Consider the following 13,287-nt stretch of genomic DNA (forward strand, 5'->3'; position numbering starts at 1 on the left):
AAGAACACGGCCAGGCCAATGCTCAGCACAGAAAACCCCGTGAGCAGCCCAAGGCTGGCCGTGGGCAGGCTGGGGGCAAACAGCATTGCTGGGGCTCTGCAAGGGCCCTGGGGGAGATGGGAAGGAGCAGCAGAGCAGGGGCTGATCCATCCCCAGTGCGCTGCACAGCCCAGGGCAGCGTCCCAGAGCATCCTCATGGAGCTGCCAACAACATCCCCCCTCTGCAGCCCTGGCCTCTCCCCCAGCTCACACAGGTGCCCCATCCTTGGAGGCACACACACGGCAGCACTGGCTCAGCAGCCCCTCTTTGCATTGCACACAACAGGCAGGAGCACCCCCATGCTCTTGGTGTGGGGACATGAACGTGAGGGAGCACAAATGCCATCAGCCCCTGGGGCCAGCAAGGGTTGGGGGACACCAGGGAAACCACTCAGCTTTGTCCTGGCCTCTGCAGTCAGCCAGAAAGTTTGTTCCCATCAGCTGGGAGTTTCCTGTCCCACTGCAGACGCTGTTGCTCAGAGCCAGGGCTGCCTGGCAGCCAAGCCCAAACTGCCCTGAGCATTTCCTTGGCTTCACCTTTGCTTTCTTTCCTCTTCCTGCTGCAAATTTCTTCCTATTGCCCACCCCTCTTCCCTCCCCTGCAAACAGCTCATCCCTTTTTGCCCTTCCCACTCTGGCCCCACTCCCCATTGCAGTTCCTGACTTGGCCCCATAAACGTCCCTTTGGGCAGCAGGATCATCCTACAAGTGCTGCAGGAATTGTCTGCAGGCTCCTGCAGTGCCTGGTGCTGCTCCCTTGCCAGAGGCACCCCAGGCCAGGGGGCACATCTGGGCTGCTGTGTCTGGCTCTGGGGCTCCCTGTTCTGGGCAGTGAGGAGGAGCTGCAGAGGCTCTGCAGGACTGACAGGATGGGCTTTGGGGCTGGCAGGAGAAGCTGAGGGACCTGGGCTGCTGCAGCTTCTCAAGAGGGGGCCCAGGGCTCATCCTGCAACTGCTCCAAGGGTGGTTCCAGAGAATCCCAGAATCAGCAAGGCTGGAACAGGCCATGGAGATCATCAAGTCCAACCTGTGCCCTGACACCACCTTGTCTCCCCTGAGCCTCCTCTTCTCCAGGATAAACAACCTCAGCTTCCTCAGCAACTCCTTACAGCACTTGTGCTCCTGACCCCTCCCCAGCCTTGTTGTCCTTCTCTGGACACGCTCCAGCCCCTCCATGTCCTTCCTAAATTGGGGGCACCAGAACTGCAAACAGCACTTGAGGTGCTGCCCAAGCATTGCTGAGCACAGGGGAAGAATCCCTGCCCTGCTCCTGCTGGCCACACCATTCCTGAGCCAGGCCAGGAGCCATTGGCCTTCTTGGCCACCTGGGCACACTGCTGCCTCATGCCCAGCCTGCTGTCCATCAGTCCCTGCAGGTCCCTTTCTGCCTGGCTGCTGTCCGGCCCCTCTGGCACCTTGTGGAGGGGAAGGGAAGGGAAGGGAAGGGAAGGGAAGGGAAGGGAAGGGAAGGGAAGGGTCCAGATCCAATCCTTCCTGAAATGTGGGGTTTGCTGGAACTGCCAGTGCCTTGACCTGAAAATTTCCCTATTCTGGCACAGCTCAAGTGCAGCAATTTGCTGGCACAGAAATCCAAAACCCGGCAACTTCCTGCTACTGGGTCTGGCACCTCCCATATCTTGTGTTTGCTGCCCCAGTACCCAGATTTGGAAATTTCCTGGTGCCCGCACAGCCCAAGTCCAGTGATTTGCTGGCACAGAAATCTAAAATTTAAAAATTTCAAGGTTCTGACTCCAGCACCATCCAGATCTAGTGTTTGCCTAGACTGCCAGTGCACAGATTTGGAAATTTCCCGATGCCTTCACAGCCCAGGTCTAGCAATTTGGTTTTAGCCACCTTAGGAAGAGAAGTTCCTCGGACCGTGACTTTCCTTTTTCTTGGAACTGTTTAAACCTGCTCTGGACTGAAAACCCAGACAAACACCTGCAGCTCACACCTGTGGCCCCCCAAGCTCTGGGACGCTGCATTCCAGCACCAGAGGGACTTAGAAGAGACCGAGTGAGCCAACTACAACCCACAACAAGGACTTTCTGAATTTTCCATCTCTTCAGCACTGTCCAAGGTTTTATTTAATATTATTCATTTTTCATGCTTGTGAATACTTTACTTGTTTAATAAACTGAGGTTTTTTTCACTTTTCTCGAGGGAAGTCTTTTCCTGAACTAGTAGGGGTAGGGGCTGCTTGAACTTTCTTTCTAGATGTATTCCTTTTGGAGATTTCCTCCCAAAATTTGCCCTAAGCCAGCACAAACAGTCACAATGAAAACTTCACCAGTGGCATAATTTCCTGGTGGCAAATCTTGTGACAGAAGCTTGACCTTGTTCTCCATGAGAAATTCTTGGGAAGAGCAGACAGGAGAAGATTCCTGTAAAACTGAAACAGCTTTCCAAAAGTGAAATGAAAATGGAAGAAACAATCCAAGATGTTTCCCTCTATTTATTTCTATGCTCCCCTTTTCCATGCTGCATCCCAGTAATTCCAGATGTACCTCACCTCTAAGATCAGTGACTTAGGGATTTTTAGGCGTTCTAAAATACCATGAGCCACACACAGTTTTCCTTCTCCTCTTTTTACTGGAAAGCAACACTGGACATGTAAGTGCAGTGCTGGGCTCAGGTAGGAATCCTACCCCAAGGGAAGGTGCCCCGACAGTGTTTGACCCTCAGCAAGGACAATGCACAGCAGCAGGCGAGGGGATCGCTGTGCCAGTGCGCAGGAGTCAGGGCTCTGCATCTGGGCTCAGCGCTGGAAGGTTCCCGTGTTTGGGCAGACGGAGGGGCTGTCCCCAGGGCGCGCGGGGCTCGAACGTGGGGCTCGTGGGGCGAGCGGGGAACGGACACGGGGACGAACGGCCCCGGTGCCTCAGTTGCAGCGGCGGCAGCGGCGGCAGCAGCGGCAGCAGCAGCAGCAACAGCGTCGGCAGAAAAAAGACCACAGACCCTAAACACTGCTTCTCATTCTCATTCTCATTCTCATTCTCATTCTCATTCTCACTCTCATTCTCATTCTTCTCTCTCTCTCCCGCTGTCGGGCGCCCTTCTCTCGGGGTCCCTTGCCCGGCGTCCCTCTCCTCTCCCCGCCTCCCTGTCCCCTGCCGGGCTGGGCCATGCCCCCGGCCCGCCCCCGGCCCCGGGCCCGGCCGTCCCGCCGCGGTCTCGCCTCCGCCTGGCTCTGGCCGTACTGGCGGTGGCGCTGCTGGGCGGGCATCAGCGCCTGGTGCGGGGGCGGCATCGCCGCCCTTCGGCTCCGCCTGGCCCGAGCCCGGCCCCGGACCCGAGGCAGGGTGCAGTCCCGACCCCGGCCCCGGCTCTTCCCGGGGCCCGCGGAGGACACAGGCGGCGCGGCCGCTCCCGCCGCTTCCGCTGCGGCTTCCCCGGCCCGAGCTCCGCCTCTCGGCAGCGCGGCCGCCAACCCCGAGCCTCCCGTGCCGCGTTCCCGGGAGCGAACGCCTGGGCATGGCCGGCCCGGGGCGCTTGAGAGGCGCTCGGGGGCCGTTGCTGGCCCCGGGCCGAGCGCTGACCGCCGCGTCCCGCCCGCAGGGCAGACTCAGCAGGGCCTGCAGGAGCAGTACAGGCTGGGTTCGCTGCTGGGGCGCGGCGGCTTCGGCAGCGTCTTCGCGGCCACGCGGCTCTCGGACGGCGCCCCGGTGAGCGGCGGACGAGGGGAGGGGGCGGAGGAGGAGGAGGAGGAGGGCAGAGAATGGGGCTGGGCAGGGAAGGCGGTGAGCTGAGCCCTCTGCTCCCCTTGACTTGCAGGTGGCCATCAAAAGGGTGCCACGGAACCGCGTCCTGCACTGGGGCAAGCTGGTGAGTGAGCAGGGCCAGCGGCAGCAGCCGGACCGTGCCGGGCGGGAATGAGCCGAGGCCCGGCACGGTGGGAGCCGCCAGGGCGCCCCGAGGGAGAGCGGGCGTGGGGCCAGCGCAGGGCGCAGAGCATCCCGGGCTGGCTGAGGGCTTCACGAGCCCCGGCACGGCATCGGCCCCACTGACGGCATTGTGCTCCTCCCGCAGCCTGACGGCACCAGCGCACCCCTGGAGATTGTGCTGCTGGCCAAGGTGTCCACTGGCTTCCCCGGTGTGGTCCAGCTGCTGGAGTGGCTTGAGCTCCCCAAGGACATCTTGATGGTGCTGGAGCGGCCAGAGCGGTGTCAGGACCTGCATCGTTTCATTCGGGCACGGCGGTTCCTGCCCGAGGAGGAGGCGCGGGAGCTGTTCCGCCAGGTGCTGGAGGCCGTGCGGCACTGCACCAGCTGCGGGGTCCTGCACCGTGACATCAAACCAGGGAACATCCTGGTTGACGTGGCCACCGGGCAGGCCAAATTGATTGACTTTGGCTGTGGCACCTACCTGCAGGACACAGCCTACACGCACTTTGCAGGTGAGCCCACGCAGGGCTCCTGGGCCCAGCATCTCATGACCCAACATCTCCCAGCCCAAGCTGACTGTGGCAGCAGGGATTCTCTCTTTTGCGGCCCTTCATGTCACTGAGTCTTCAGCGAGTTTCTTTTGAAACTCAGGGCTGAGTGGGTAGCCATCTTCCAGCCCTGCTGGCAGCCTTTGCCCCCCACTCTGCCCAGAACTGGTGCTGGGGCAGCCAGCCCAACAAAAATACCCGTGGGTGGGGGTAGCAGAGAGGGAGAACCAGAACCTGTGCCCAGCCGGTTTGGTGTGCAGGTGAGAAAGGGCTTGGACTGCTCCACTCACCTGGTCTGTTGGGGTTCATAATGGTTTTTGGGGCAATGCAGGCAGGGAGGATGAGAGCATGGTTTTTCCCAGCACTGGGTGGGTTCTTCCTTGTTATGGTCAGGCCTTGCCAGGGCTTCCACTGCCCTCTTGAAACACCAGTGGCTTCTTTTCCAACCCCAAATCTGTACACAAGTCCCAGGTGCTGGTGAGAGGGCAATGCTCACCCTGTGTGCCACTGGGGCAGCCCCCACATGCCTAGGGATGCTGGGGCCAGGCTCTGGGAACAGCCTCATCCCCCTGATGAACTCCATCTGTATTCCATAGGAACACGGTCATACAGCCCCCCGGAATGGACCCACTTTGGCTGGTACTATGGCAAGCCAGCTACCATCTGGTCCCTGGGCATCCTGCTGCACCAGATGGTCTGTGGGGAGCACCCTTTCAGGAGGTGCCAGAACATCAGCTGGGACCATCAGCTCTCGCTGCCAGAACGGCTCTCTCAAGGTGGATCCTCATCTCTGGGCACGGGGGGAATCCCAGTGCTGGGAGACAGCAGCAGGCTCGTGGGCATCCTGCACTGGCAGCTGCTGAGGAGGTGGCAAATGTCCTGCTCTCCTCCAAAACAGGGAATGGATGGGAAAGTTTAGGCCCAGCTTTGAGCACATCCAGCATGGCCTGTGCATGGGAATGGTGGGGCAAAGCCAATAGGAGCCTTCTCCAACTAAGTGGTGGTTTCTGGTTTCTCTGCCCAGAGTGCCAAGATCTGATCAGGCGGTGTTTATCCATGCTGGACTTGGAAAGGCCCTCATTAGAAGAGCTGTTCTGTCATCCTTGGATGCAGGATATTCATCTGCCCTAGAAGAAGGGAGAGAGCCACAGGCATACTTTGATCCAGGGCCCTGGTAAGTTCCAGCTCCACACATGCCTTGGCAATGAGAAGCAAAGGAACCCAGCCCTTTTTGTGCTGCCAGTGTCACTGCACCGGGGTCATGGGATGGGAACACGCAGCCCTTGGGCTGGAGCTGAGCTGCTCTGCCCAGCACTGGTGGCCGCCATCCAAGCTGGTTTTGCTTGTCCTGGTTCCCTGACAGCTGGGGCCCTGGGCAGAGCCCTGAGAGCCTGGTCTGCCCCCAGTGAAGGAGAAGGAGCCCCTGGAGAAGCTGTACCGGGTGGGGATGCTGCTGCTGGAGAGAGTGAGGAGGACACCAAGGATGACAAGCTCTTCCTCAGCCTGGCCAGCTGAAGATGATGGACTTTGATTCTGGCACCTTCTTCAAAGCCAGGCTCCACAGTGAATTTGCAGATGAGTCCACATGCAGGGGGATGCTCTCAGATTTGGGCATTGCCCAGCCTGGCTGGGAACCAAAGGTTCCCCCTTTGCTGGGGCAGATGCAACTCATTCTTCAGTGGCTGCCCAGCTGCTTTTGGCAGGGCTGGGGCATCGGCTGGGGTGGGTATGAAATGGGAGTGGGCTCCTGGCCCTCCCAAAAGCCCCCAGCACCCACCGTGCCCCGGGCTGGGGCTGGGGCTGGGGCTGGGGCAGCCAGGCCAACACAAACAAACCCCTATGGTGGGAGCAGAGGTGGGACTCCAGAACCTGAGCACAGCTGCTTTGCTGTGCAGGCAAGGAAGGGCTTGGGCTGCTTCACTGCCCTTGTTTGCTTTGGGGTCACTGTGATTTTTGGCGGCAGTGCAGAGGGGAAGAGAGAAAGTGTGGGCTTCCCTCACCCATGGCTGGGTTTTTCCCTGGCATGTGGGGGTTGGGTCTTCCTCAAGGCCCTGACACAGATAAGAGTTTTTACCGTTTTTCTTGTTTTCCCTTTTTGCATCTAATCTCTTTTCAATAATGTGTTGTTTATTTTTCCAGAGGAAGCATTCAAGGTGGTCCAGTGTGGATGGGGAAGTGCTTGGGAGCACCTGTGGTGTGGATGGGCCATGCCCTTGGAGAAGGCTGAGGCCGTGGTTTGGGAGCAGCTTTTCTTGCAGCCGTGGCTGGTGTGAGGTGGGTCCCTGTGTGCTTGGCAGGGTGGGATCAGAGCTTTTGGGAGCTGGCAGCGAGCACAGGAGCATCCTGCTCCGGGCAGCTGCTGAGAGCTGGATGTGCCGTGGCTGGCTGCAGGCTGGGCACATGTGCTGCCCTCCTGCTCTGCTGCCAAAGGCAGCAGGGATGGGCAGCTCTGGGCACAGCTCTGGGCACAGCCAGCATGGCCTGGGCACCGCAGGCCTTGGCACAAGGGCACAGGAGCCCTCAGCTGACGGGCACTTTCTGCTTTCTCTCCTTGCAGCCGGGCTCTGCGGGTGCTGAGGCTGCTCTGGGCTCTGCCAGGGCTCTGCTGGGCTCAGCCCTGGGCCCAGCTGGGCTGGCTCTGCCCTCACATTGCTCTGACAGCTCTGCATCAGACGAGCCCGTTGCGAGCACAGTGCCTGAGCTTTCTGCTTTGGCGGGTGAGTGAGACTCTGCTGCAGGCCCAGAGATTGCAGCTGGGGACACACATCCAACTGGCAAGGACCCAAACTCTCCACAGTCCCAGCTGAACGCCTGGATCTGCACAGGGTGTTTTGTCTGTCCCATTCTTCCTTCTTGATTGGCTGGAATTGTGCAATTGCACTTTCTTCCTCCTCTAGAAGTGCCACAAGTGGGCCAAAGCTGGCGAGTGGGCCGTGCTCCTGAGGCAGTGCAGTCTGGAGCTGGTGGATGGAGAATTGCCCTTCTGCACTGCCAAACCAGAGCAAAAAGCCATAAGTGGGACTTTGTGTCTCTAAGAAATCCCTGACAGTTTCAAAGGGAATGTGCAGCTCATTCCCAGGCTGAGAAGGAAGGTGATCTTCTGAAGGATTTGGGGTTTGACAGAGTTTCCATTCCCAGTCCTGCTTGGAGCTGGAAGGGCACAAAGCAATTTCTTCTTGCTTCGAGCACAATTTAAAATACAAATTTCAAATGTTTGGAAACAAAGCCCAAAATCTTTTAAAACGCTGCTGAGGTCAGTAAAATGGATGCATGCCATCAGCACATTTACAATGTAAATACCTGAGTTCTCTTTTTAAAAAGATCATTTACCTCTTAATGCAAAGAATTTAACTTTGCCTTTATGTTTGTTTTTTCACTAACACCTGGATTTTATTCCTATCTTTTACAATTTACCTATTTTTTTTCCTTTTTCCTTTTTTTTCCTTTAAATAGAAAAAATGTCCTATCAAAGGAATGTCCTTTGCTCCTGATTCCCGTGTGGAGCAGCTCCCTTCCTGCTGGCTGAGCTGCTCAGGCAGAGCCCGGCTTTTCCCCGTTGCTGGGCACAGACTGATGGAGCAGCACTTCTGAACACGGGCACACAGAGGGATCAGCAGCAGCTGCCTTTGGCCACCTGAGGCTCCAAGGCCCAAACTCTGAGCAGCCAGGGCTGGAAGAGACTGGCAGGATCTGATCCCTGACTCTGGGCCAGGGCTGCACAAATGACCCCACAGCAGCAGCAGCAGCAGCAGCAGCAGCCGCAGCAGCACATGGAGCTGACTTTGAGCACAGCCCCTGCCCCTCTTCCCTCCCATGTGCAGCAGTGTCACAGCAGCCTGAGGCACCTGGGAGCCCCCAGTGCCAGCAGGGACTGGAGATGGCAGCCCTGGGCTCCTGGAGGCTGTGCAGGGAACAGAGCTGGGCACTCCCTGTCCATGGGGAGCTTCCAGATGGAAAAGGCTGCTGTGCCCAGGCAGCTGCAAGGGCACAGAAAGGAGGCTCTGGAGCACTGGATCTGTGCCAGTGCCACAGTCCTGGGCAGCAGCCAGCGAGTCCTGGGGAAACAGAGGGAACAGCAAGAGGGACAGAACCAGGCAAGGGCAGAGACTGGAGAAAGCCAGGCCTGGGAGCAGGAAGAGCTGCTCCATTGCACTCTTGGAGAAAGCTCTTGGCTGGTTCAAAGCGCTGAAAGGCGTGAAGGGCAGAGAGGAGGCCACACCAAACAATGCTCCTGTTTGCACAGCCTCCCCTCTCCATGTCCCAGAAGGAATTGCATGGACTGTGTTCTTCTCTCTGATTTGTCTTGTTCAGCATGAGCAGCTCAGCACCAGGAGCTGAAGGAGCTGAAGCCTTAGGCCACAGATGCTGGGCAAGAGGGAACTTTTGGAGCCAAGTAATGCTGCTAAAATAGCCCCAGCTCAATGCAATGGATAGAATCATGGAATCACAGAATCCTTTTTGTTGGAAAAGCCCTCTGAGCTCACCCAGTGCAGCCGCTCACCCAGCAGTGCCAAGCCCAGCACTAAAACACGTCCCTGTAGTGCCAAGGCCTGGACACCAGCCCTGAGTGAGGCCTGGACAGCAGGCCCTGAGCCAGAGGTGGCCTCTGGATGAACCTTCCAACCAAACGTTATCTTTGTATCTGCTCCCTAATGAAATGTGCATGATCATTAGCACTGAGATAGATGTAGCCACTCATTAGTGAAACATGTATTGACCTTTGTGTATTTAGAAGCCAGACAAGGTCATGAAATCTGACATCTGGCCTTGTTTGGGGCTGAAGGATCAATGTCACCTCCCTTGGTTCCTCCTCGAGCTCTGGCCAGGCTTTGGGAGGGACCCAAGAGGAGGATGAAAGCAGATGTTGCCACACTAGCAGTGCTGTCAGTTTGTTCATTCAGCACTGTCAGAGCTGGGCCCTCTCCCAGTGGGGTTGGAGCCTCACCTGGGGCTGGAGACACCTGCAGGAATTCCCAGTGCCCCGGAGTGGCTCTGCAGCCCTTGGCTGTGACAGCTTGCCCAGCTGCTGTGTGGGTCTGGGGGATGGTAAAGGCTGAGGGTAAATGCTGCTGGATCTTTCTTAATCACTGCAGGTAATCTTTGGTGAGGATGGTTGGGTGCATTGCTGAGCTGCTCCTTTTGTGATTATTTGCTGCTCTGAACTGCAGGGAATGACACTGATTCCTTCAATTAGAGTCTGTGTCTTTGGTGCTGACCCTGCCCACTGGTAAAACAAAACTGGCACAGTCTGGCCAGATGAAAACAAAATGTTACTTGCTCAATATTAATGTGAGGAATCAGTCCCATCAGAAATTCCCAGCTGGGAAGCCCTTCCCTGGAGTTCTCTGGCTCTGGAGTGGGCTGAGGTCAGAGCCCTGTGGGAGCAGTGGGGCAGTCGGGTAAAAGAGGTTGAACCCCTGGATGTCTTCAAATGCATCCAAAAATTGCACATGAAAAAGGAAAAGACCATGTGGATTTGGGCAGACGAGGGTGAATTTGTTGAGAGTACATAGGAAACAGCACCTTCAGAAGGAACAATGATTGTTGGAATGCTCCCACATGGAGCAACAGAAGAAGGTTTTAATCTTATGCTCAGATGGACTTGAGCAAGTGAAATATCAATATAATAAATAACTATATACAGATTTATAGTATGATAAGACCTTAATATATGTTTATATATTTATATATATGGCTATATCTACATATCTATATCTATATTTCTATATCAATATGTACATATAAAATAATAATAATGTGAAATAGTTCTGACAATGCTAATTTGGTAGCTTTGGCTGCTCAGGGATGTAACACTAAATACCCTACAGAAGAGGACTGGCCATGACCTTAAAGTCAGTGGTCAACTTTGTGAGATTGTATACAATGGAAAAAGGAGGAAGGGAGGAAATTGGTGATTTTTACAGGGTTTGCTGATACTGTGATGCAGAGTGCTTTGTCTGTTGCTGTGAAAAATACTGTGATTTTGCCTGCAGGGTTTTTCATGTACCAGACTATCCACAAGCTGCCGGATTGGTTTCATGGGTGAAGGGGTTGTTAAAAGAGCAGTTGAAAAAATGAGGAGATGGGAACCACGGAGAACCCATCTGCCAGATGTGCTCCATGCCCTTCACAATGGCCCACGGGGGAAATGGAAACCCCCTGGCTGTGCACGGCTGCCCCCAATTTGCAAATCCAACCATTGGCAGTGAGACTTGGGCTGCCTGGGAAATTGTTCTGGCTGTGATGGCCCCTGGCAGGGCCAGCCCAGAGGCTGCAGGGCTGGGCCTTCATGCATTGGAATTCATTAGGATAAATTCAAAGCAAATGAGAGCTATCAGTACTGAAACAGGAATTCAGATTCCTCCAGGACACTTTGCTTTGGTAACTGCTCCCTTGGAGCTTGGCCTTGCAAAGTGGTCCTGTCATGGCAGGAGGAATTGATGCAGAATATCAAGGAGAAATTACAGTAATTGTGTTAAACAATAGTGACCAGGATTGGATTATTCAACCCCATGACAGGGTAGCACGATTATCGATATTGCAGTTTTAAGAACAATTGTGAAAAAAGGAGATCCAGCTCCAGTCACCACCATTTGTGGAGATAAAGGGTTTGGATCCAGCAGCCCTAATAATGGAGCCAGAGTGTTGGTCCAGAGGCCAAATGGCCCTCCCGAGGCAGCTGAAGGAGCAGCTCCTAGGAAAGACAACTCTGAGTCCTGAACCCTGGGCAGGAACAATGGGAATGTGTCCCTGCAGCCAAGGATTCTGTGTGAGAACAAGGAGATCTGCCAGGATATTGTTTTACACATCCTGCCAAACCAGATCTCCCTGTTTGCCCCAAGGGACCCTTTGGGAAATGCTCTGATCCATGGGGCTCCCTGTGAAGGCTGCTGTGACACTGAGGGACTTGCACAGGAATTCCATCCAGGAGGCTGGATGCCCCTCAGGCACTGGGACCCAGCCCCTTCCAGCCAGAGGGGAAAGGGCCCCCCAAGCCTTGTTAGACACAGACAGCATGGTAAAGCTGAACAGCAAAGGGCCTGGGGGCATTATTCTGGAATTAAAAAGGTGCCAGCTCCATGGACAACAGAATTCTTGTTCCTAACTCGAATGAGATTGAGAAAAAAGAATGAAGAATGGTTTCACTGAAGTACTACTGAAGTCTGTAAGGTGTACCTTGATAGTCAGCCAGAATCTTTGTCTGCCACAAACACCTCTAGTGTTTCACCAAGAGGTCAGTCATCAAAATGTAATGATGGCTTATGATGGATTGCTGAGCTTCTTTTGTAATTCTTTGCTAATGATGATGTGCTTTGTTGAGCTTATCCTTTTGTAAATCTTTGCATCTGTGGATGATATAAATGACACAATTCCTTCAGTTGGTGTCTGTGTCTTTGGTCGTGACCCTGCCCACTGGTGAAACAGGGCTCCCTCTTGCCTGTGTTCCCTGGGAAGGCAAAAGCCCTCACTCCCAAATTCCCCCCTTCCTCCCTGTTCCCCCCTTCATACCCTGAGCATGATGTGCTCTGGTCTGGGTACCCCGGGGTCAGTTGGGCTCCCCTGTCCTGGCTGTGTCCCTGCCCAGCTCCCCCACAGCCCCAGCCCCTCCCCAGCGTGGCTGGACGAGGGGCAGGACAGGCCTTGGCTGTGCTGCAGCTCAGCAAGAACAAAACCATCTCTGCGTGCTCAGCGCTGTGCTCAGCACCCAGCCAAGCAGTGTCTCAGTGCCAGGGGCTGTGCCCTCAGTCCCTGCCAGGGCTTTCCATGGCAACTGCCAGGCCAGGTGACCCAGGTGTCCCCCCCAGTGCCAGTTGCCATGGCAACAGTGCCCAGCCCCGCCCCTTTCTGTCTGGCTGAGCTGGCCTTTGTCCCTGGCAGTGTGGTCGGCACAGGGCAGGTGGCCATGGCACAGCCCCCAGCAAGGGATCCCCTCTGGCTCTGGGCACTGACACCAGCCCTGAGCAAGGGGCCAGGGCAGCTTTCCATGGCCACCAACATCACAACGGCTCCAGGCATCGGCTGCTACGGCACCAAACCAAGGAACGGGTCCCCGTGGCCGTTGCCATGGCACCTGGTGGCACCAATGAGCGTCACTGCAATTGTACCTGGAACAGCCCTGGCACCGCTTTGTCCCAGGGTTGCCATGGCAGCCGAGGACAGCAACAGCTCTGCAGGCAAGTGGCCATGGAACCTGGCTTCAAAAATGGCTCCTTGGGCTGGTTTCCAAGGAAACCTGAACTGATGGGGGTTGCCATGGCACCCAAACCCAGCAGTGGGGGTCATTGCAGTGTCCATGGCAACAGTCCCTTGCAATGGCACCACTGCATGTTGGGATGATGATCCACCCTCATAGCTGGCCCAGGGCAGGTCTGGAGTCCTCCTGGTGGCAGCTTGGGCTTGGCACACACTTGAGGAGGATGTCTGTTTGCAATGGGGAAACTCAGGAGTTTTAGATTGCTTCAAAAATCAAAGAAGGAAAATCCCTCTTTGGCTGTGTGCAGCCACTTCTCCAAGCAAAGCAGGTTCCAGGTGAGTGAGGAGAGACACGATGGGCTTGGGGAATGTGGAGCAAGGTTGTCTACACTGGCTCAGAGCTCAAGGCACAGCTTCTCTGAGCAGGCCAGGGCTCCTTAGGAGAGTCCCTGGATCAATATCAGTCACTGAATGCTGCAATCATCTCTTGTGTAATAGGAACAGCAATAAAAGACACCCTTTAAAATAGGACTACATATTTCCTGGAAGGTCTTGGAACTATTTCTCCATAACTGTCAAAGGAAAACCTCCTAATGAACTACACTGGAGCAGAGGGAAATCAA

The 13,287-nt window shown here is 55.7% G+C and overlaps 1 protein-coding gene across 1 annotated transcript; it reads left to right on the top strand.

Moving 5' to 3' along the window:
• Positions 1 to 4,092: 4,092 nt before the first annotated feature.
• On the top strand, positions 4,093 to 5,180 carry LOC128943514 (serine/threonine-protein kinase pim-1-like; the record flags this gene model as incomplete). Its single annotated transcript, XM_054286433.1, has 2 exons — positions 4,093 to 4,435; positions 5,068 to 5,180. Coding segments are annotated over 2 exons (456 nt in total), but the record flags the coding sequence as incomplete, so codon positions are not given.
• Positions 5,181 to 13,287: the final 8,107 nt, after the last annotated feature.

Source organism: Melozone crissalis, unplaced genomic scaffold (assembly GCF_028551555.1).
Source record: "Melozone crissalis strain CALT ecotype California unplaced genomic scaffold, PUWL_Pcris_2 ptg000046l_1, whole genome shotgun sequence".
In the NCBI taxonomy this organism is placed as follows: domain Eukaryota; kingdom Metazoa; phylum Chordata; class Aves; order Passeriformes; family Passerellidae; genus Melozone; species Melozone crissalis.